The sequence below is a fragment of the Strongylocentrotus purpuratus genome, unplaced genomic scaffold (genome assembly GCF_000002235.5).
Source record: "Strongylocentrotus purpuratus isolate Spur 01 unplaced genomic scaffold, Spur_5.0 spur5_scaffold_19, whole genome shotgun sequence".
In the NCBI taxonomy this organism is placed as follows: domain Eukaryota; kingdom Metazoa; phylum Echinodermata; class Echinoidea; order Camarodonta; family Strongylocentrotidae; genus Strongylocentrotus; species Strongylocentrotus purpuratus.
The window spans coordinates 22,266,554-22,291,834 of NW_022145604.1; the positions used below are offsets into that span (position 1 = coordinate 22,266,554).

The window sequence follows — 25,281 nt, forward strand, 5'->3', positions numbered from 1 at the left end:
CGCCACAAATATGTCCTGAGTCGGCGCTCTCAGAACAAAGGCGCGTAACAGTGTCAAATATACGCGGTGTTTTGAAACGTTGGTGTTGATTGACACGATGCCTCATTAAAGATGGTAAAAAGAGAAGAAGAAAGATTGAGAAAAAAATGAAGAAAATATTTTGCATGAAAATGCGGATGAATCTGAATGATCAAAATGAGAGGAAGAAAGAGGATGCAAGAGATGGTGGGTGTTGAAAGATCGGAGGACTAATGAAATGATACATTTAGATAAAAAGCGAGAGTGGATATTTGTGGTGATTACCATCTTATTTTAAAACTTTTTGGGGGGCAGGGATGGGGGGGGGGGGGGGGGTCCGTCTTTTTTTTTTTGGCCAGGGAGGAAGCAGCCTGGCCCCGTTGCCCCCCCCCCCCCTCCATGAGTCTGCGCATGAAGGAAAGCACATTCTTTAATGAAAACCTATGAAGTATGCCGTTTCATATAATCTTATTCCTAAACCGAGACAGACATAATTTTCTTTGTGGTCTGTACTTATGTTGCGTATCATTTTTTTTAATTTGTTACATCACTTACCTCATTTACCCTCTCTATTTTTTAAATTCCTTCTCTTATAAATAATGATTTTGTGTGTGTGTGTGTGTGTGTGTGTGTTTTTTTTCTTCAATTATAAATAAAATACGACTTACGGAATTTCATAAAATTGTAGAGGGTGTGCTTATTTATAAATAAAATAATGACAGATTTATTTTGACATTCCCGCCACTACTATGTCGGCGCTCTCAGAATATAGACGCGTAACAATGTACGCGTGTTTTAAACTTTGGTGTTGATTGACATGACCCCTCATTTTAGATAAGAAGGAGACAGTGTTCATTCGAGATCTGGATTTATTATTATTATCGAGAGAGAGAGAGATTACAGGTGTAAATTGGCTGTGTGCCTATAACAATTCTAAAATGTTGGATTATGTTGTAATACACAAATGTTTTTGTCATCGGAAATAAGTGCTCCTCACCATTGACCACGGTTGCAACAACGACATTCAAATAATGACAGATTTATTATGACATTCCCTCCACATGTCGGCGCTTTCAGAACAGAGGCGTAACAATCGTAAATATCGCGGTCTGTTGGAACTTGTGTGTTGATTACAACATTTCCAAGATACAGTCATCAATCCAACTTTCTACTTCATTCGTGCCTTTTCATCGTACCCACAAAAAGATCAATAGACATATCAGAATCTCGATATTTAATTGCTTTCGCTTCTCTCTCTCTCATCACTGCCCCTATTCCGTTATCATGTTATCCTTGTTATAGATAAAAAGCGAGAGTGGATATTTGTGGTTACCATCTTATTTTTAAACTTTTTGGGGGGCAGGGATGGGGCGGTCCGTCTTTTTTTGGTGGCCAGGGAGGAAGCGGCCTGGCCCCGTTTCTCTCCCCCCCCCCCCCCCCCCCCCCCCCCCCTCCACGAGTCTGCGCATGAAGGAAAGCACATGCTTTAATGTAAACCTATGAAGTATGTTGTTTCGAATAATCTTATTCCCAAACCGAGACGGACATAATTTTGTTTGTGGTCTGTGCTTATATGTTGCGTATCATTTGTTTGTTTAGCGCACACTATCCTACCCCCCCCCCTTTTTTTTTCATCACCTTCCTCATCTTCCCTCTCTAATTTTTTAATTCTATCTCTTTTTTTTCTTCTTCAATAATAAATAAAATATGACTTATATCATATTTCTTTACGGAATTTCATAAAAATTGTAGAGGGTGTGCTTATTTATTCCAAAAAAAAAAGAGAAGGTCATATATAGATCAGTAGAGAGTGGGGGAGAGATGATAACTGAGTGAGAGGGGAATTGGAGAGAACGAGGGAAAGAAAGAGGATGCAAGAGATGGTGAATGTTGACATATGAGGTGGTGAAATCTGATTTTAGTCTTTTTTTATATATATGAGAAGTAAAAAGATTTCTTATTTCTTATTTCCAATCTAAATAGTCCGTATGCTCTAATAATTTAACAATGTTATCTCACGTCAACATGGCATGTGGACAACAACATGACACGTGCGCAACAACCACATACCAATAATGACAGATTTTGACATTCCCGCCATAAGCATGTCGGCGCTCTCAGAACAAAGGCGCTTAACAATGTCAAATATACGCGCGTTTTAAACTTTGGTGTTGATTGACATGACGCCTCATATTAGATAAGAAGGAGACGGTGTTGATTCGAGATAGAGATGGATTTATTATTATCGAGAGAGAGAGAGAGAGATTAAAGGTATTGCAATCCTAAAATGTTGGATTATTTTGTAATACACAAATGTTTTTGTCATCGTAAATAATTGCTCCTCACCATTGACCAGTCGCAAAACGACATTCAAATAATGACAGGTTTATTATGACATTCCCGCCACATGTCGGCGCTCTCAGAACAGAGGCGACTTAACAATAAATATCGCAGTCTGTTCGAACTTGGGTGTTGATTACAACATTTCTAAGATACAGTCATCAATCCAACTTTCAAATCCCCACCAATCTTTCGTGGTCGGGGGAAGGAGGTGGGGAGGTGGGAGGTGGGGGGGGGGGGGGGGGTAAGAGCATCATCCATTGATATTTGTTTGGTTCCTATCTCGTGAACTTAAATTGACAGTCGTAATGGATAACACTAGGTCTGAACCGTGAAACTACGAGACGTCCGGTAATATGAATACATGTATCTAAAAATGGCACATAATATTAATAGCATAGCAAAATATCGGCCTTTAGACTGATCCCGCACCGTAATGTGCCCCTATAAAGAAATACGGGGTTCTCGAGCGATTTCGGTTAGATCGCAAGTAATGGAAAATTTGGCGGTGCTTTCTACTTTCATTGCGCCTCATTCAGTCAATTTCGTGATTCTTTTTGTAAATATAAAAATGAAAGTTCAGACTTTTTTTTATTTCTAAAGATATAAGTAATGTTCATCAATACGAAAAATAAGGTCCGTTATTTTTTGAGGGAAATTGCCGTCTTATTTTGCTGAAGCTTCACGTCTTTCCTTTTCAATACACTCACGATACAAATTGCGTAAGATCGGTCGATACCTCCATTCATTCCCCCATTGTCTATGATTGTCGTGTGCTAAAGCTCGGCCGATTATCAACCGAGCCATAAATAATAGGCCTAAGCCTTCGTTTTACACGGGTTTTCGACACATTTTGTAACTATATTCTGACCAACATTATGCCATGATCTACACTAAATGCCCTTTCTTTTAAATGTGCAAATCAAATAAAGGACTATTTGGGGAACTTATGCATTTTGAAATGAACATTGTTTTATTCTCGAAAACAAAAATAATATTTACTTTGAATACTTTCGACTTTGTTTCTCATAATTAGAAATATTCATTTGTCGTGTGCCTTACCATATTACAATCTTACCACTATTGCCTAGATATATTTTATGGAATAAAATGACACACAAACCCCATTTATCAGGATAACCATTGAACAGCTAGACTTGTTTTGGTTATCCCTCGTGAGAATTCAATTTATTTGTCTTCGTCTCCATCTGTGTTCTCGTTCAACCTATCCTGTCAATAAAACTTTGTTAATCTTCGTTTCATGATCAGTTCTGTAGATGGCATGTATACATGAAATGATGATGATGATGATGATGATGGCGATGATGATGCTTACAATATTGTAATAGAATAGTAATGATAATAGACATTAATTTCTTCATCTTGCACTCGCTTTTCTTTATTGCCAGAAAACTTTTTTTTATTTTATGTTGCCTTGCTTTTTTTCCCCCTTTAACAATGGTAGCATATTTGCCCAGGAAAATTCTCATATTCGTGGCTATACCTATAACTCAAACCTGCTCTAAAATGGTTACATGCCCTCGTAAAGGTACATAAAGAGTGGTTGTTTGTATTGTCATGTAGCTTGACCTACGTTTGGGCCTACATCCTCTTCTTTCAACACGGTAATCTTCCAGAGTAGTTACACCTTTACATTCGTTTGTTCCTCTTATTGTGGGATCCGGTCCAGGCAGCTGAGATAAGCGTTTCATAATAGAGGAGGTCCATACATGAATGATTCGCTAAACTGATCAAGTTGATAACATGAAAACTGTATTGTCAGAGTTCCGACACTGGTAATTACAGGGGAGAAGAATTACCAAGTCAGGGGTCGGTTATTTAATGGCTGTTTTCACAACCCGCAAAGGCCTTTGTTTTGTTATCTGATCTTGTTTATCGGATCGTTTTTCAAACTTTTATGAATGTTTTCCCCTGATTTGTTTTGCTTTCCTTTAAAGCAAATTTCCACCACAGGGTTGGATTGCCCATTTATTTTAATTAAGTACAATTTATAAATGCCAAGTCTCAGATGTTTCATATTCCATTCAATCTTTCGGGGAAGGGGGGGGGGGGGGTGGAGCATCGTCCATCGATATTTTTGGTTTCCACTGTTCCCACTGAGTAAAATACGTCCTTTGCCTCCACCGTTAAATCTTTTCCCTTGCATTTATTGAACGGGTAGTGTAATTTACTTGACACGCAGTTGATTTGAACGAAAGCAAAATGGCAACAACAACAAAAGAGAGAGAAAGAGATTGATGATAGTTTGACCGAGTTTAAAGAATTTGAAAATACAAACAATTTATTTTATATAAATGTAATCTTTTTCGAGCGGGAAAATACTTGTATTAGAACTCGTTCGTAGCGTCAAAATTCATTTTACCGGGGAAGAAATAAAGGGGCCGCAACTTTTTTATGGGAAAATGGAAACGTAATACCAAGATAATTTTTTCCTTCAATTAGGAGACAACGTGTTTCCGTTGTTATCAACTTCAGAAAATCAGAAGTTGAGAGAACGAATGTTATACCTTGTTTAAAAAGATAAATAAAAATAGCTCTTACTCCTTCTAAAAGTGCTCCGCGCTGTCTATATAAACTGATACTTATTCACATTCCAACACTATGTCGGCAGAAATTTGAAAAGACAAACATGTTATTTTATATAAATGTAATCTTTTTCGAGCGGGAAAATACTTGTATTAGAACTCGTTCGTAGCGTCAAAATTCATTTTACCGGGGAAGAAATAAAGCGGCCGCAACTTTTTTATGGGAAAATGGAAACGTAATACCAAGATAATTTTTTGCTTCAATTAGGAGACAACGTGTTTCCGCTGTTATCAACTTCAGAAAATCAGAAGTTGAGAGAACGAATGTTATACCTTGTTTAAAAAGATAAATAAAAATAGCTCTTACTCCTTCTAAAAGTGCTCCGCGCTGTCTATATAAACTGATACTTATATATATTCCAACACTATGTCGGCAGAAATTTGAAAAGACAAACAAGTTATTTTATATAAATGTAATCTTTTTCGAGCGGGAAAATACTTGTATTAGAACTCGTTCGTAGCGTCAAAATTCATTTTACCGGGGAAGAAATAAAGCGGCCGCAACTTTTTTATGGGAAAATGGAAACGTAATACCAAGATAATTTTTTCCTTCAATTAGGAGACATCGTGTTTCCGCTGTTATCAACTTCAGAAAATCAGAAGTTGAGAGAACGAATGTTATACCTTGTTTAAAAAGATAAATAAAAATAGCTCTTACTCCTTCTAAAAGTGCTCCGCGCTGTCTATATTCCAACACTATGTCGGCAGAAATTTGAACAAACAAGTTATTTTATATAAATGTAATCTTTTTCGAGCGGGAAAATACTTGTATTAGAACTCGTTCGTAGCGTCAAAATTCATTTTACCGGGGAAGAAATAAAGCGGCCGCAATTTTTTTATGGGAAAATGGAAACGTAATACCAAGATAATTTTTTCCTTCAATTAGGAGACAACGTGTTTCCGTTGTTATCAATTTCAGAAAATCAGAAGTTGAGAGAACGAATGTTATACCTTGTTTAAAAAGATAAATAAAAATAGCTCTTACTACTTCTAAAAGTGCTCCGCGCTGTCTATATAAATATGATACTTATTCATATTCCAACACTATGTCGGCAGAAATTCGAAAACACAAACAATTTATTTTATATAAATGCAATCTTTTTTCGAGCAGGAAAATACTTGTATTAAAACAAGCTCGTAGCGTCAAAATTCATTTTAACGGTTAAGAAATAAAGCGATCGTAACTTTTTTTTATTGGAAAATGGAAACGTAATTCCAAGATATTTTTTCCCTTCAATTAGGAGACAACGTATTTCCGCTGTTATCAACTTCAGAAAATCAGAAGTGAGAGAACGAATGTTATAGCCTGTTGTGCGCCGCGCTGTAGTCACTTTGGCAGGCATTTGAAATCACGCAATTCTGATTAATCGCCAGCGTCTCGGGCATGCTTTTTAATCGCCCAATTCTCAAAAAGTCGATGCGATTTGCGCCTTTTGTCTAGAGAACAAAGGCGCATTCCAGAATGCATTCCAGAATGTGCGCATTCTGGAATGCCCCTTTGTTCTCTAGACAATAGGCGCAGGTCGCATCGATTTTTTGAGAATGTGGCTAGAATGGGGTCATTCCAGATACATTCCAGAAAGATTAACAAGGACATTCCGAATGCATTCCGAATGCCAGTTGAATAAATCCGTGGCGCCTAATGTAGATTGTAAAGCAGAGTATGTAAAGCATATACATGTACATAGCTACTCGTACTAACAGGGGTGGCTCAAGAGTTTTGTAAAAAGGGAGGGAGGTCCCATTCACAAAAGTCAACAAGCAAGCAACAACAGTTCAATCGGGTTTGTAATTCTATTATTTGAGAAAGATATTCAACTCACCTTCCTTCTAGTAAGTCTTTCTTGAGTTGGAGCACGTACTGGTAGCGAGTGTATTCCTCGAGTAATTTGCTGGGGTCCGTTACAAAGAACTTGACTTGGAAATTGAAATACAGAGTACCTGGGGAAAACGAAAGATAGGACACATAATTATGAACCTTATGTCTATTTAAATCCATAACTCAAACCAACAATTTCAGATCAGATCAGATCATTCACAGGGCTCATCACATACAGAGATCAAGTGCACATAGGCCCCTCCCCCCCCAAAAAAAAAAACAGACCCTAAAAATTTCAAAGTAGACCCCATTGCAAAAAAGTGAGTGTAGAGTCTGGTGCTTACACGTCCCAGGGAAAAAAATAATATTTATTTTTCGGGGGCTACTTTTCAAGCTTGCCTGCATGAAAATAACACTCTAAAAAAAAGTTTGCACTGAACTCTATGCAAATTTACAGGGGCTCTTTTCTGATTTTTGGGGGCTCTTTGGGGCATTTCGGGGGCAAATTCGCCCTGAGCCCCCGTGTATTTTTTTCACTGACACGTCCTTTAAAGAGTTGCGATTGATCCAAATCAATCATATGTCCTCTAATCAATCAGAAGTACATGTACATAGTTGCGATTGATATCTATCGCAAAAAGTTGTGATTAATATCAACTCTTTATAAGACGGGGCCCAGGGCACCACAATAAACAGGGGTGCACAAAAGCCCCCAAAGACCCCCAATTTCCACCCCATACCCCTAATCCCAAATGAAATCTACAAACAGTAAAGGCCTAATGCACAGAGACCCTGACATTTGCAATCCATGGCCCCTTTGCAGGGTCCAGGTTAGTGTGGATCCCTGGGATGTTTTTATTATTGTGCATTTTCAGAGTATATTGCCATGGGAATTTCAAGACATTTACAGGGCTACTAGCTTGATGACCGATGCGGCTGATATTCATTTGACATCGTTAGGGGGCACTCAAGCCCCCTTCCCTGTCTTTCCGTCTCTATCAACCTGTCACAAATCCTGTGGCATTTCGGAGCAGCCCGTGTAAACGTATGGACCTGACTGGAACATTGCCAGGGAATCCCCGTTTTAAACGATGACTACCAATTTTCCTATCTCCACTTTATAAGGACTGTTCATACCAGAGGAATTTTATAAAATAAAATTTGTAAAAAGAAACGTCATATCTCCAAGTACCATTGCATAGCAAAAAGACATACCGGTACATATTTGAAAAAAAAGTATAACACAAAGAACATTGTACAAAGAAAATAGATTTACAGAGTGGCAAATTATGTTTAGTGTTTTGCTAGTTTTCGTTTATGTTGCATGTACAGTGTACATATACTGTGTTGCTCGAAAATGCAAATGATAGATGGTCAGTCATATATCAGTGCACGCTCATGGTAAGTCCTGCCCAGTTATACGTTTTTTCACATTACGGTATTCACAACAAGAAGTGGAACCTCTTTATATAGTTTTGATCATTTGAAATAATACTCCAACCTCCCTTTTACTATATAAATCCTTATGCAATATTTTCATAATAAAGTGAAACTTGTCTATAAAGACCTCTGAAGGGAGACAAGGAAAGTGGTCTTTACTGACAGGTGGTTTTTATGTACAGGTTCCTATTAAAGTTCATGTTTTAATGATAAACCATTTTCAAGGGACACAACAAAAATGTGGTCTTTGTAGACAGGTGATCACTAAACCAGGTTTGACTGTACAACACTCAGACTACAAATATGTACTCAACGCATAGGCCTACCTACATGTATATGTTCCTGTTGAATTATTTGAATGGTCTGAACGGGGCGATGGGGGGGGGGGTCTTTTTCAATATTAAACAGCTCGTCGGGAACAGTGATCCTGTTCTGTTACCTATCACCATCAATCGTTCTTGACTTTGCGATTTGGGGGGTTCATGGGGCAATTAACTCGTAAAGAGGTGTTTGAAAGGATTAATAGAAAGTTGCCCCAAATTTCTGGATGACTAAAATTGACCTTGTAGCATGCAGAGAGGAGATGAAAAGGGGCAATTTCATTGGAAGCTCAATATGCCGTTGTAGCGATGTATGAATAATAGAACTTTATTGAGGAATAGTTTATGCTGTATTACTGGTATAAAATAAAGCTATCAAGTCCAACATTTTTTGGTGTGACAACCTGTTGAATAGAATTTTTTTTTTTTTTAAATGGTTTACTGGTAACTCTTTTTGTTTGATGGGTCTTTTTTTCAAGAGTTTAATGGAAAAAACTAAAAATTACACAAGAGACAGTAAACACAAGATAAAGTATGGCCAACGCAACAATGACATTCTCACTATTTTCATGTTTTTTTTCTATCCAACTGTCATTTAGCTTATCTATGAATTTCAAGAAAAAGTACACATGTCTTGCATAATTAGAATGTCATTACTTTTTTTCTTTTTTTTTTAAACTCACGATTGTCATGAAATGAATGAAGTTTGATATGTTCTAAATTGAAAAGCTGACTGAATGAAAATAGCAATAGGCTAAATTGAATTAAAAAAACTTCTTTACCCATGAAAGGCCATGATTAAAATTCTAGGAAAGTTATGAAACAGAAAAGGCAGGCACAGATAATGTACTGCACAAACCGAAACCTCAAACGAAAATCTCTTGACTTTTGCCTTAGTTCATGACGACGCCTGAAATCACACACTGAGGAAGGAAAGAGTGGGATTTCCACCCCAAATATCTAGGCCAACGGGGAGCTCCTCTTACAAACATTGAAAATGAAACAATCAATCAATTGGTCACACAAGTGATTTGATTTTTCCTTCTTTATACTACAGGCCCGTTGCTGTGTAATAATAATAATAACAATAATAATAAAACAGTGCACATAAAGCGCTTTCCACCAAAGTCTCTAAGCGCCATAACAACCAAAATACAATGACAAACAATTATATATTAAACAAATAAATTACAAAAAACCTACAAATACATATGAAATATACATCAATGCTAACAGAGTAAGTTAATCATCAAGAGCAATTTGGGTAGAACTTTGCTAAGCAATAAAGAATAAAAATGACATCACCTGTTGCTAGGCAACTACCGGTAAACATAATGAAAAAACAAAATTGGAAAATCCACCTCTGGAATTTTTTTTTTTAATGCCGACATAAATTTTACAGATTATGCAGAATAAATGCCAACTCTCGCAACTTCGGTGAATGATTCTGTTTTTTGGTCACATGACTCTCCTCGCTTCTGTACGATCGCATGCAGAGTAGCGAGAAGTCAAAAAATCTGAATGAGCAAACACTGACAGTTTTTTATGGTTTTTTGGGGCAGTCCAAAAAGTCAATGATTATTCAAAATTAAGGCTGTGCACAACAGTGTAATGAGGTACCAGAGTACACTCCCAGGCTTACAAGCGAATAGTCGAATATTCGGAGGCCATGTTTTTTTTTGTAATTTAAAAAAAAAAATTGTTGTTGATTTTTTTTTTGCCACCACCATACCACTGAAGCAGTATCCCAGGTCCGTTGCTGAATGGGTGCCGATTTATTAATAATAATAACAGTAAACAATGCTGTTTTAAAAACCAAAGATGGCAAAATAATCCATTTTCCTCCGAGTCCAAACAGAAATCCGGACATTTGGTCCCAGTTTCTGAGTGGTGAGTTTGACAGTGCTTGAGTTGGGAAACATTTTTACCGACTGTACCATGCCAGCGGCCGCCGCTCTCCCTGGCACGGGTAAGCGTCGGCCTGGACAGTGCCTGGTGACAGGGATTTTTTTTTTCTTTTTTTTCTTCTTTTTTTGCGGCTGAATATTCGAGTACAAGAAATCATACTCGAGTAGTTGTCAACAGCGCAGGTACTCAAGCATTCGACTACTCGTCGCAGCCCTATTCAAAATGGTGTTTGGGCCGTGTAAATGGGCCTCATGTCTTAATAATCAACAGCTCCCATATTGGATGATGGAATGAGCACCTGAGCTACATGTATGGGAAGGTAAGCCTACATTGTACATTGTAGGAGAAACAGAGGGGAGAGCTACGCTGCAATCAATTTCTACGATAATAATCAAATTTGAGGTATAGATTTCTCTTTATTACACCCAGCCATCTGATCGGACAAGCTGCGGCTTTGGCAGTATTCCTAGCATTTCCACATTCAGTTCAAGAAGAAGTGAAAGCAAGGCTAGCCTCGATCTGAAAGTAGGGCAGGTCCCATCTTAAAGGGGAAGTCCACCCTGATACTAACTTGGTTTTAATAGAAGCCGAAATAAATGAGATGAAGGTCAGTGAAAGTTTGAGCAAAAACCGATTAAAAATAAGAAATGTATAACTTTTTGAAGTTGCGATCAATCAAACACGAATTGGCAACTCTGTGATGTATCTTGCTAGCTCCTCTCCAATTCGTTCTGTACAAATTTCAAATACTTTTATATAATTTCAATTGGTTATTGATGAGGGAATAGATTTTCCATACAGGGGTTTTATAGAAACATATTTGCAATATTTAGATTTAGGATGCACAATATGACTGAAAATTTTCTTGATAAAACTTTTTTTTTTTTTTTTTTTTTTTTTTGGTACAGAGCAAATGGGAGGAGAGCTTGGAAGATACTTCACAGAGTCGCCAATTTGTATTTGATTGATCACAACTTTAAAAATCCATAACTTTTTTATTCCTAACCTGGATTTTCTCAAACTTTCACTGACCTGTTCCTCTCATTTTTCTGCTTCTATTGAAACCAACTTAATATCAGGATGGACTTCTCCTTTAAGATTCCCTCCTTATATGTTGTTGATAACTTAGTCGCCGAAGCAACTTTGAAGCAGTCTAGTGCGTCATGTGTGAACGGAGAGTTGACATACCTTTCCAAGTCATCCCCTTGTATTTCTTGTGAATGAGATAACTTGCTGCACGGTAACCACCCCGTTTAGCCTCTATTGCTCTCCGCCATTAAATAAAGTGTATGTCAACTAATAGGTCTCCATTTAAATAGACTCATGACTAGAGCTGAGAGCCTTTTAAGAAATCAGTCTTTGCAAATTTGTAAAGGTATTTTGAAGGCATGAACCCTCGTCGGTCGACTACACCTACATGTAGGCTCCCGGCATACTGCACACACTGAACAGGCTCTGTACTTCAGATACTCCGGACATAGCCGAGACCGACTGAGCTAGGCTCTGCTCAAGGCTCTAGGAATTGTGGTAAAGTGACAAATTACAGTCTGTGCCTGCAGACTACCATAGAGACATGAGAGCGCCCCTCTATGTGTTCAGAGATTGTGGCGTGGATCCAACATTAAGTTCACATGGTATCGTTAGTAAGGTTACAAAACGACTCATTATCAGGCACAACGTCTCCTGAAAATCTGGGACGAATATATTGAATTGATGTAATACATCCTGGGGAGCATCTTTAATTGTATACAAAAATAACTGTCAAGCTTCCGGAGGCTCACTTGCAGTCTAGCATAGGTGAAAGACTTTTTTCCAAATTTCAAACAAGTGAAATCTAATATATGTAAATGTATTGAATCATCTATCTAGAGTGTACATGTACATGATGTGTTCCCATTTTGTAGAATAAAAAATAAAAAGTAAAATAACAGTAAAAATGTAAACTAATATGAAAATAACAATACATAATAGTAAAATGATAATAAACAAATCAAAAATATTAATAATAGCAAAACAAAGAATTCTTCAAAATTTCTCCTCCCCCAAAATAGCTCAGAACTCATCTCTTCTGTTAACAACATAATTGTAAAAGAGCACCGGAACATGTTTATGAAAAATGCGCTTCTTATTATTAATATTATTCAAAAAATTGTAAATGAGATCTAAACTTACCTTTGACTTGTTTTCGAATAGATTTCCTTGGGTCTAGCCATCTCTTGTTATTACTGTCGATTGTGTTCTCCGTTTCTGAGTAGCGTAGACCAAAGTAGTCACACTCTAACAGCTCAAGATGCTCAAAGACTCTGTCCAAAAGCTCCTGTCCTTTTGCTCGTCTCTGTAATGACAAAGAATTGGAAATTAATCATTTGTTCTCTGATTTTCTCAACCTTAATAGCTCTTTAAGGAACATAGAGCGAAGTAGTCATATTCTTTTAAACGCCTCAAGATGCTTAAAGACTCTGTACAAAAAGTCCTGTCCTTTCGCTCGTCTCTGCAATGATAGCCCGGCAGGAAAAAATACATGGGGGCTCAGGGCAAATTTGCCCCCAAAAGCCCAAAAGAGCCCCAGAAAGTCATAAAAGAGCCCCCAAAAATTGCATTGAGTTCAATGCAAAACAAACTAAAGAGTGTTATTTTCATGCAAGCAAGTTTGAAAAGTAGCCCCTGAAATTTTTGAAGTATTTTTTTTCTGCGATGATAAGGAATTGAAAATAAACAATGAAATTGTGATTGTTTGCTTTATTCTCTCTCATATTGGTTCGATGGTATTTGCCATTTGAGTACAAAAACCAAAGTTGTCACCTCGTTGTCAAGTTGCATTAAACAGTTTAAGATGCTCAAAGACTCTGCGCAAAAGCTCCTGACCTTTCGCATAAAGCCCCACTGTAGGCCTACTAATTCTAGCTACTTGCGCCCTCTATATAGCAAACAATGCCTAATCGGTGCCTGTTGGTCCCCCATGATCCCCTTTTCCTTATGTTAATTGAGAGCTGATTTGATAAGATAACCACCTGTCAGTGACCTTGAAGGGAGGTGTAATCCCCCCCCCCCCCTGGCCAAACTAGTGCACACAGGCTTTAAAGGAAATTCGAAAATAGGAAATGAGAACTACTGGAATAATGAAATTGTTATCATTTGTTTAATTTTCCCCTATATTTGCCCATTAGATGGGGTAAAACAACAACAGTAGTATAGTGTGAGTGCTTGATATTACATCTCCTACGTGTTTCTTTCTACATCTGACTTTTGCAATAAGCCAGTTAGAGAAATTTCCTAGAAAAAGGCTCTGTCTCATACCGAAACTTCATCACAACCCAGAGTGCACGAGCACTTGTTCCCCAGGCTCATTTTGCGCTCGCTCGTGGAAGCCAATCAACTGCTCCCGGAGCAATCAACGTCATCAAGTTCTCCGTTATGACACATTGTTGACATTCTCCCCTTCCGTGGAAAGGTCTGGGAAAGTCATTTCCCTCTCAAGTTCAAATGTCTGGGGAATACATTCATTCTGCCATAGTTTGCAACTAGTTACGCAGGAGAGAGAGAGGGGGATAAATTGAATGCACGTTAGGTTGCGTTCATAAGTCAGATGAATGCACCCTTACTTCCCACTTCATGCACAAGGAGATATATTAAGGTGCATTCATAACAGTTTTTGAGCACATCCTATGCAGGAGGAGATACCTTGAATGCATGTTAGGGTGCATTCATAAGTTTTATGAATGCACCCTAAATTCAAACTACATGCAGGAGGAGAAACATTGAATGCATGTTAGGGTGCATTCATAAGTTTTGAACTCTAACCTACAACTATGCAGGAGAGCATAAATTGAATGCATATTTAAAAGTACATTCATAAAACTTTTAAAGCCAGAATCAGGAATATGAAACACTGATCAATTATTCAGCAATATGAAACACAATATCATGGTGCTATATATGTTCACACACACAAAAAAAAAGTTGAAGCAGAAGCAATCTCTATATTCATCAATTATGATTGTCACTAGTGCAGATACTCTCAATGTATGCCGTGTACCTTTAGATTATATAAACACATTGCCACTACAGAGTTCATAAATTCAGAATTTCATTGATTCTTTTTTTCAAAATCAGATTACTGAAATGTCAATTGAATTCTCCTTTTTTTTTAACAAAGAGCTCTACAGAAGCTTGCCAAAATATCCAGCTGCACTATATATGTCCATTAAAATACAGAAATAAAATGATCGCTTCTGCTACTAGGCAACTAGGCAACTACAGATTTCATTAAAAATTTGAACTGGTTGGTCATTATAGCCTCAAAATATACATGCATGTGGTTGCAATTTGTAAAAGGTACTGATTAACTACAACATTTTAGCGCTTTTTGATATCAATATCAAAGATAAATATATGATATTAAGGTTTGCATATTAATGCAATTGTAAGTTGTTTTAAAGAATGATACGAAGGGCCACATATTATTAATTATGGTGAAATATTTTATTAACATAACAAAATTAAATAAAACGATTTGATAAAAATAATTCCAGCCATACAATTATACATCAGGAGTTTAAAACTAACAGGCACCCAAAGTCTTTGGGCCAAAGACCAGTATTGGAAACGCCCCAATTTCAAAAAATGAAATGGAAGCTCTCATTACCAATCATGTGAAAGAATATGTTTTGACTAATACATGATGATAAAAAATTTGACGGGAAACCGCCCACTAATTCATATATTTGGTAAATTTGTTTCTCTCATGGTCTGTGAGAGATATAGGGTAGTCTCATATACATCTTTCTGTGTATAGTGCTTGTAACTTTACGAAGAATGGGCCAAATTTCTTATCATTTTGATGATTCCAGAACCTTGCAGATGCTAGATGCTAGATGATCAACTTTTTCTGATCGATTCCACAACGTTTCTTTCACAATGCAATCGCATGACCATAACTGGTCTTTACCTTTAACTTTCAAGAAAGAACCCACGAATACAGACCCTATGGTAAATGTCAATCTAGGCTAGGCCCCTGTAAAGAGAAAAAAGTTAGCACCGGAGCCCTGTTAACCTGAACAGCCATGGAAAGGCCTCTATGCAGAATCAGTTATCAAAAATGAATCACCGATACTGTCATACAGATCTATTTTCGAGCTCTTTTTTTTGTTGTCAGATTTGATGACTTTGTACAGAGTCCAGGACGACAGCCTGCAAATAGGCTGGGGCACTAAAATACAGACATGTCTGGCTAGCGGAAGTCAGAACACATGACAGGATGACAGCTCATCTCTTTTGAAAAAGGATGGTTTGAAAATTTGACACAGGTATACAATGTACATACTAGTCTTTAAAGGGGAGGTCCATCCTGATAGTGAGTTGGTTAAGTTAGTTTAAAATTAGCAAAATTCTGCCAGGCAGCCAAAAAGTCTTGTCTGTGTTAATGACCTAGTGACAATTTTTTGTTGTTTAATTGCACTGTTGTGAATTTTGTGCAGTCCACTTTAAAAAGGAACAATTAAAAGTTGAATTTGGAGAAAACAATCATACTTTTTTGGTTATTCAGCTGGTAACTTGAATAAAAAAAATAGCTGGGAGAGCCCTTTTTCATGTATACAACAAAAGACCGAAACTATTAAGGAAAGAGAGAAAACCAACAGCAAAAGTTCTTATTCAAATGTATCCTGCAAATCATAAGATTTTAGAGGATTACATGTACAGGTATTATGCCCATTTCTGTCAACGTGTGTTTGAACAAATGCAGGAAAGGAAAACGGGAGAACAATTTATTTTGTTAATAATTTACAACAATGGTGTCGCTGCTTTTAAAAGGATTTTGGACACCTTTAATCCAAGAGCATCCTGGAAGCATAAGGGATCTACAAGCATGTGCATCCGCCAAGAGCAAGAAGGGCATTAACTACACATTTAAGATAGAGTTAGAACCCTGCTGGCTCTCAACAGGCAGTTGGTAACAGTTTACTGCTATGTCAATGGTTAAAAATAGCAAGTAAGAGGTGATAGTTAACAAAATCCCATCAAAGACAGGTGCTCAACTACAAGTAACATATAAGCCCCCTGCTGCTAGGAGCTGAAAAGATTTCACGCAAAGAGCAAAGCCAAGTACAGCAAACACCACTGCCGTCATGGATAGTAACAATCTCCTTTATGGCTTGACAAATAGTAGCTGTCACAGGGAGCTCGCTACCCTCGCTTTCCCAGAAGGTTTATTATTATGGCATGCAAGAAACGGGCCGGGGTAATCTGGTGCTCCTAGGCTCTGCTAATTAGCACCCGGTTCGAGTGCGCCGTTGTTAGGCTTCCCTATAGGCGCGTCTTCATCATCTAGAGATTGCCAAATAGCCCGCCATTTCTGATTAGGGAAATAATCCTGAAGTTACAAATCGCGTCTTCATTAGCTTGAGACTCGACCTCGAAACTTGAAACTCGACCTTGAGAAATTAGCTTGAGATATTTTGCTCAGCGTTAGCGCATAATGCGAGTCTTCGGTCTAGTGAAGACGCACAGGTCAAATAGCTGGATATTTTGCCAAATAGTGGGATATTTTGCAAACTATGGCAAGATATCTTGGGATGACTATCCCGACCAAATATCCTTCTAATTGCTACTTCGGTCTGATGAAAACGCAAATTAGCTGGATAGTTTGCGATCAGGATAGTTCAAATAGCTGGATATTTGGCAATCTCGAGATAGTGAAGTCAGGCCTTATGTGAAATTGATTGAATAGCATTGTAGCGAGGTACATGCAAGATCGCTGGAGTCGCTGCCTAATGGGCAATTTGTCAGCCGATTATTCACACATGTAGACCTACAATGTTAGTGTAGTCCCATGTATGTTCATCAGGGTCGCAATAATTGTTTGCTATTATAATGTCAAAGTAGTCCCAGACTCACGAGACTCACAATGCAGTAGAGTATATTTGTGTAGTAGCTGTGCTAAATAAATTGATCTACCGGTAATTATTATTATTATCATCATCAGTATACATGTACATATTATGTAATGTTTAGGGCTCTGTATTAAAAAGGATGTGGCAAAATGCACATCAGCATAATTTTTTCTAAAAATGAAATTTGAAACAAGGCAAAATTAATTTTGTTCATAAATATCTTCTTGGATTTGCCAACAATTTTTTTTTTGGAGGGGGGGGGGGTTGATTTTAATTTGTCTATGTTTTTCTTACACTCATTTCTATCTGTTTCAATCTTTTCATACTACGAAAATAAGCATGAAATATTTTTGTATCACTAAAATCCTCAAATCGTAATCTCTTAGAATTTAACGTCCTTTCTCAATCAACACTTAATTAATTTCCAATATCCCAAAATAAGAGGCATACATGTTCATTTACATGTAGATTGTACGATGATTCATCAAGCACTTTAACCTGGGTAATTAACTCAAAGTTATCTAAAGATAGCCGGACACCTCCATGCAGTTGATAATTGGACATCATCAATAATGCTAATAGTTTCCTACATGCAGAAAGTGTCTCCTTTTAATCTATACTTAAAAGTCTAACAAGCAATAATGTCATTTCTCATTTCCTCTTCAGTATTTATTGCATGTCTTTAAGGAGAAACTTGACATCTGGTAAAAACATATTTAAAAAAAGGAGAAGAAAATAATAGCTGAATTTACACAGCAAGCAATTGGTACACGGCCCAAATTATATTATAAAGTTAAAACTAGACAAGTATTATGCACTGGTTTGAACAGATTCAGTTTCCTCTGAACATACATGTATCACCTTATCAACAGAATGCAAATATTAAATATCATAACTGATATGTTCCATATTTTATTTAGCCTCTGACATCTGAAATAGATAAATTGCCCCTGAATATCAACTGCAAACTTAAATAAGGGACAATGGTTGAAATAGATGCTTGTAATTCATGTCATGAGAATTAGCTTTGATTTTAAATGATTTAAAGGTAAAGACCAGTTATGGTCAAGCGATTGCATTGTGAAAGAAACGTTGTGGAATCGATCAGAAAAGGTTGATCATCTAGCATCTAGCATCTGCAAGGTTCTGGAATCATCAAAATGATAAGAAATTTGGCCCATTCTTCGTAAAGTTACAAGCACTATACACAGAAAGATGTATATGGGACTACCCTATATCTCTCACAAACCATGAGAGAAACAAATTTACCAAATATAAGAATTAGTAGGCGGTTTTCCGGCAAATTTTTTATCATCATGTATTAGTCAAAACATATTCTTTCACATGATTGGTAATGAGAGTTTCCATTTCATTTTTTGAAATTGGGGCGTTTCCAATACTGGTCTTTACCTTTAAGAGTAAAAAAAATTACCACACAAAGTCTACTTACAGTAGTTATTTACATACCTACTGCAAAGGAAATGATAATCATTTTTAAAGTACTCTAAATTCTTTTACATGTACTGTGCATGAGCTATAATTGAAGTGCACTGGAAAAAGCTCAGCACTTCAGATAGCAAAGCATGATCAAAATCAGATAAGCTACCATTGTCCTCAACACGATTCAAGAGAAAAAGGTCCAACACAAGACTTGCCATAAATTGGACACTGTCACCGAGCCCCTCGGTCGTTGCGTCGCCATGGAAACAGGCAATTTAAGAAATGAAAACCGGTCTCCCAGTCTCTTATAATCAAAACACTAGGCAGACTTGGCGGAAAGGTCAGAGGTCACGGGCGGCATGCCAGGAGAAATTCTCACTTTACCGGCTACAGGTGAGAAGAGTCGTTTTACTCGCAGCATGCGGGATTTACCCGTTGGGTCTCGACACCCAGGTAATGTCATAATTATTCAGCCATTAACGATAATGTAATGGTTGGGTGACATTTGCAGTAGGGTATGCATGACTAGACCTGTGCTTGTTCAAGGCATTCAGTGGTTTTAGTCGGAATCCAGGATTGGCTTTACTTAATTCCTGATGTTGTGCTATTATAAAGAGGTTCTGAGAATTTTTGAAAGCTGCAGGTGTCTATGGTTGCGTTTATCTAGCAAATTTTTGGCTAGAATCAGGTTTCTCAAACGTCTTTCAGGCAAATTTAGAAGTAGATAAACGCAAAGCCTTTTTCAAACGTCTTTAGATATGGGCATATCTAAAGACGCAAAAAGGTGCGTTTTGAATGTGACATACAGCCGGAATCACGTTTCTGAGAGATCGATAAACGCAAAGCTGTTTTGAACCTCACATACAAATATGACCACCCAGGTGTTGTGTACAAGCATACGTGTGAAGTTGACCTCCGAGAAACTGTCTGCTTCCCGGGTCAAAACAGCTGGGCAGACACAAGGCCTTTATTTTGAATCGTGAAGGGTCGATAAACGCGACATCCCGCAAATCACGATCGTATAGTGGGGTACGATAGTGGGGTTCGATAGTGGGGTACGATATGTACATATCTAGTGGCAAGCCTAGATAAACGCGCTGTTTGTATAATCACTCCAGTTTATCGAGAAATTCATGGGTGAAAGAAGAAATAGCAAACACATTTAATACCTGCTAGGCATACATGTACATGTATACTACACTGTACTTTCAGTGTAGATCTGAGCAAGTTCAAGGCATTCAGTAGCTTCACTCACAAGTCGCAATCCAGAATTTTCTTATTAAATGCTTGATGTTTTACTATTTAAGTATTTCTTCTATTCTTTTGATAAGATGAACTTTCTATTTCATGTCAAATCAATAACCTGTAATAAGTTTAGAAATACAGCCTTTGAGCCCAAACTAAATATTAAAAAATGTGAAATATTAGGTATAAATAAACATAATAATAAGTAATTATTTTACTCACTAGGTTTTGAGACAAGTAGTTTTTTTTAACCCAATCACTCCTTTAGATATGAATATATCAATGACTAAAAGAAGATATAGAGCAAATACATAACCTGGTACATGTCTTTTAGTTTTAGTGAGCATTTTCGCTCGACATTATTGTTATTCTTCACCCTCCCTAAATGTACATGGTGTACATCATCCTCCCTACTTTTATGTGAAGTATATAATTAAGAGTACACAAAGTGACAAGAAGATAGACCTGGGGGGTGTTTCACAAAGATCCTAAGTAGAACTTAACTCTACAGTAGTTGGACTTAAAAATTATGGACAGCCATTGGAGTCTTAAAATGAAATATATTCAAAAGCAGAAATTCAAGTATTTTAGACTTTTTATAAATTCCACATCCAGAACATGAAATCTCCTTGATGATAGAAAATATGAATGATTTGAATGCCTTTCAAAATAACTTTTACAAAATATTTTCAAAGATGCTAATGGCTTTCCATAATTTTTAAGTCCAACTTAGAGATAAGTTCAACTTAGGATCTTTGTGAAACACCCCCCTGGAAGCTCAGAATTCTTCCAGTAATTGTGGTAAAGGTAAAGGCTTGTAAAGAGGTAAAAGAGGTATTGACACAGAGTTAATGCTCTATTTCTTAAACCTGGCACTGCCCCATTCTGGGGCATCTGTTCCAAAGAAAGGAAGAAAGGGGACCCCATCAATTTCAGCAGCTTTTTTGGCAAAGCATGCCACAAATGTAGGTGAATTAAACTATGAGTAATTTGAGCCTCCATGAGGGGGAAACCCCCATCTTCTAGGGTAGTGATGTCATCTTTCATCATCGTCTCACCCATTGTTCTATCTCCTCAGCCTGTTTCCTTACTGACATGTCTACATGTAGGAATGCAAGACCCCATTTAGACGACAGGAAACCCCCCGTACAAAGAACCATTGTCAAGCAAGAGGGGTTTCCCATGGAGAAACTGGTTCTAAAAAGGTCAGTTGGCAAATCACCAACATGCTCTGACAATAACCCTGCCCGGTTTAATACGTTTTTAGTACGTTACAACATTTCAATTAGAAATAGATCATGATTCTGTGATCTGTATCGAATGAGTTTTCATTTGAAACGATGTTCAACCCTCTGTTTCACTATACATTGTGGTATGTGACATTCAGACTACACACAAAAATAAGTCCCACCCACTTATAACTTTTTTTTGTACAACATTCACATTAGAAATTGATGATGATTCTTTATCGAGGTTCATTCCCACCAGTGCTCAAACTTCTCATTCACGATATATCTTTCAATGTGAGACATTCAGACTACCAAAAAAATGCTCAAACTTCTCATTCACGATATATCTTTCAATGTGAGACATTCAGACTACCAAAAAAATGGTATACATGTACAGTGTAGCTACACTGTACATGTAGGTACCCGTATACAGTTTTTGTATAGTTATACGGAGAATTATGTTAGTCTGGATGGGGGTATAGACAGAGACGAAGAGCCACACAAGACATTAGTCACCGCGCTTGGGCAACCTTGTGTCTTTTAACAGTGCTCCTGCATAGAGGCAGCAAGAAAGCAAGCAGCAACAAATAAGCTCTCCACGCAGCGACTGCTGTCTTCACTAATGCTATTTTAATGAGTATCATGTCTGTTTATATACCCATTGGGCTCTTAAAGATCTGCATTTGCTAATTAAATGAATAAAACTGAAAGTGGTACCCCGATCATTTGTATTGTAAAAGAATTAATACAAAGTTAGAGGCTACACGTAAATGTGTGTAAAGTGTGCAATGAGTAAAAAACATCTTTGTCTACATTTGTATGTACAGAGCAAGCATTGCTTGGGCCGTCTTATAAATAGTTACTACAAATCGCAACTATGTACATACATGTACATGTAAGAGATAGGAGACTATATACTTGCAATTGATTTGTTTCAATTGCAACTCTTTATAAGATGGAGCCCAGAGCAAATTATGCCATGTAATTGTCATATATATATAAAGTTTAAGTACAATTGAAAAAAATACTGTATAAACAAAAGTACATAAAGAAATCTCGAGTATATATCCGGGAATAATAATCTTTTGACTTTAATACTTTATAGCCCAAGAGGCCTGAATCCATTCTGTATTACATGAATATTGAGAAAGCTTTAAACAATGGGGAGTATTGGGGGGGGGGGGGGTAGAGCCTCGTATCAGGCAACAACCTGAAAACCTGCACCCCGGTACATGTGTTGCCGCTCCTGACAAATGTTCTCTCAAATTGAGTTGGTAATAGTCGCAAATTTGAACATTAACATTTGTATCGCGGCGTGTGATCTCTTGCCGCAAATGAATGTTTCATGAGCTAGATCCTTTGTTCCCTGGCTTTCTTCATCTAAATTCTTAGATGAGGGGCCTTGAGGGCCATTTGCAAGTATAATCCTGAAACCTGTTTCACACTTCTGCCCCGTTGCACATTGTGTGGCATACAATGTATATGGGTCATCATGTGAACTCACACTGTATATTTCAATATTCATGTTTAGACAGCTTGAGAATTTGAGTCACTGCTATCGTTTTATCAGAAATGTTGAACAGATGAACTTCAAACTTCAGACTTACATTGCATTATAGATGATCCGAACAACGGTGCCTCAATATAATGTACACTGTATGCTATTACATGTACGATGAAAATTGTTATTTAGTTGTGCATGATGACCAGTTCACACTTCTACTTCCGTCCCATTTCACATTGTGTAGCCTGCACTGTACAATGTATATGGGTCATGTGTGAACTCACACTGTAGTGTTACAATGGCATTGTTTAGACAGCTTGAGTCACTGCCTTTGTTTATTGTCAGAAAGCCATCTTTTATGTTTACATCTAGCTGAGAACAAACGATTGAAACAACCTCAACGAGTTAATATATTCTGTTTCACATCTGGAAAGTTCAGAGTGAAAGTCATATAATAGGCCATTTTCATAATGTAATCAAATTTAATGCACAAATCTTTGTTAAGTGCGTTGTTATAAATAATTTCATTCACCTGTTACGAATAATTGTATTACAGTACCTACATGTAGTAACAACCAATGTACACTGTATGCAATTCACTTTCACTTCACTGACTATTGAAATACAATAATTCATAACATGTGAATAAAATCATTTTTAACGAGGCACTTGACAAATATGTGTGCATTAAATTTGATTACATTGCGAAAATGGCATATTGGGTTTCTGTAACATGAGCCCACTTTAAAATAGAGATACGCATTGCAAAATTAAAACGTTCATTCAGCTGATGTGAGTGTAATAAGATCTATCTCTGCATTTCATATTCAAAGGAGACTCTTCTCCGTTTTTTCAGGCAGACTAGAATACAGGGGAACCATAACATTGCATGTTTCTAATGAATTAATACACCATTTAACACCGGAAACTGTTTCAGGAAATGATTCATTTTTGTAATAAAAAACACATGAATATAAATGTTTTCAGCTGAAGCTTGAAAGTTGGCAATGTTTCACATTATGTAGAGCTTTAACGAACCAGGCAGAAGCTTTGTTGAGATGAAAAAGGTATTTCTTTTTCATCAATTATAAATGTATAAATATTGATGTCACACTGGATCATACAGGTGGTTATACAGACTTTGTTTCTGTTACTTTGCCATGCCTTTGATTTCATCAACTTGCTTCCTCTTCTTCTTTGATTTGAAATCTTTAATTTTTGAGTGTAATCTACGCTTTTACGCTTGTATAACAAAATTATTAAAAAAATTAATTGTCATTTGATGTAAATGTTGAACAAATAAACTTTAAACTTCAAACTTCAAACTTCAATTTTATCAAATTTTTGTTATCTTCAAAGTCAAAAATAATGATGAATACTGTACATGTACCATCTATAGGCTTACATGTTGGCAAGCCTAATGTTGGCACAATTCTGTTCAGTTACATATACATGTACAGTGTACTCTTCAACATGTACATGAATTTGATATCTCCCAGTCAAGACTAAACCGGTCGTTAAATTAAAGATGTGTCTCCCATCCCCCATGGGGCCAGACGTTGCTTCCTGATTTTAATTGAACATTGTAAGGAAGTCATCAAGAATCTATCCACGCTCGCTCACCCAAAAAATTGGCTAACCCCAAAGGCCTCGTCCATGAGCGATTACTGAGCAGTCAGAAAAGACTCCAGGTTTATCGTCATATTTGCACAGATTTCTCACGACATCCCTATAGATACGCTATGAAGCCATGATTGTATAGACAAATCAGAGTCCATCAAAGATTATCCTGTGGGCCTTGTAGTACATTGAAAAGCTTACATACATGTACATGTAAATGTACACAAATGTTCAAGTACATGTACATTGTAAACTGTACACAAACTGTATTCATGTACATGGGTCATTCACATCGAGGTCACTGCGTTTATTATCTTTCTAAATTACATGCAATGTTCTTTCATGCATGTATGTGGGTTTTGCACAGAGACATGTCATTTCTTTTAAATTCTATTCTACTAGATTTTTGTCAATTTCTTTGTCCCTATAAATTTTCCAATTTCCATACATGCATTGTCAATGTCTTATTATTCCCCTACTTCTATGTACATGTATGTTTTGCCAGAGTTTATTTTCTTCCCTATAATGCATGGGTTCTGGTCATGCAATTGCATCTTTTGTGAAAGAAATGTTGTGGAATCGATCAGAAAAAGTTGATCATATAATGTTGGTGTGTACTGCAAGGTTCTGAAATCATCAAAATGTTACAAATTTGGCCCAATGCAGTCTTGGTCAAGTAACAAGCACTGTACACAGAAAGATGTATATGGGACTACCATATTTGCCGGCATAAAGGCCACAGTATTTTTGGAAGAGAAAATATCAAAAAATCGGGGTGCGGCCTATGTGGCGAAAGAGTAAATTTTTTGTTTAAAAGTTAGTCAAACCCAGCACGAATTTGCACATATGGGACTAGATCTACGAACGGTACAATAACTATACATTTCCACACATCTTACCGA

General features: G+C 37.1%; 1 protein-coding gene across 4 annotated transcripts in view; it reads right to left on the reverse strand.

The window, feature by feature from the left end:
- LOC594103 (tyrosine-protein phosphatase non-receptor type 4) overlaps nucleotides 1–25,281 on the reverse strand; it is a 112,434-nt gene that overhangs the window by 68,354 nt on the left and 18,799 nt on the right. For 3 of the 4 annotated variants that reach the window (XM_030990595.1, XM_030990596.1, XM_030990594.1), the window contains exons 3-4: nucleotides 12,624–12,786; nucleotides 6,788–6,905 (exon numbers count right to left, since the gene is read on the reverse strand). In XM_030990595.1, the coding sequence (XP_030846455.1) occupies nucleotides 6,788–6,905; nucleotides 12,624–12,786 (281 nt within the window). Of the gene's footprint in view, nucleotides 1–6,787; nucleotides 6,906–12,623; nucleotides 12,787–18,996; nucleotides 19,270–25,281 lie in introns of those variants that run through there. The other variant, XM_030990598.1, reaches the window with a different exon arrangement.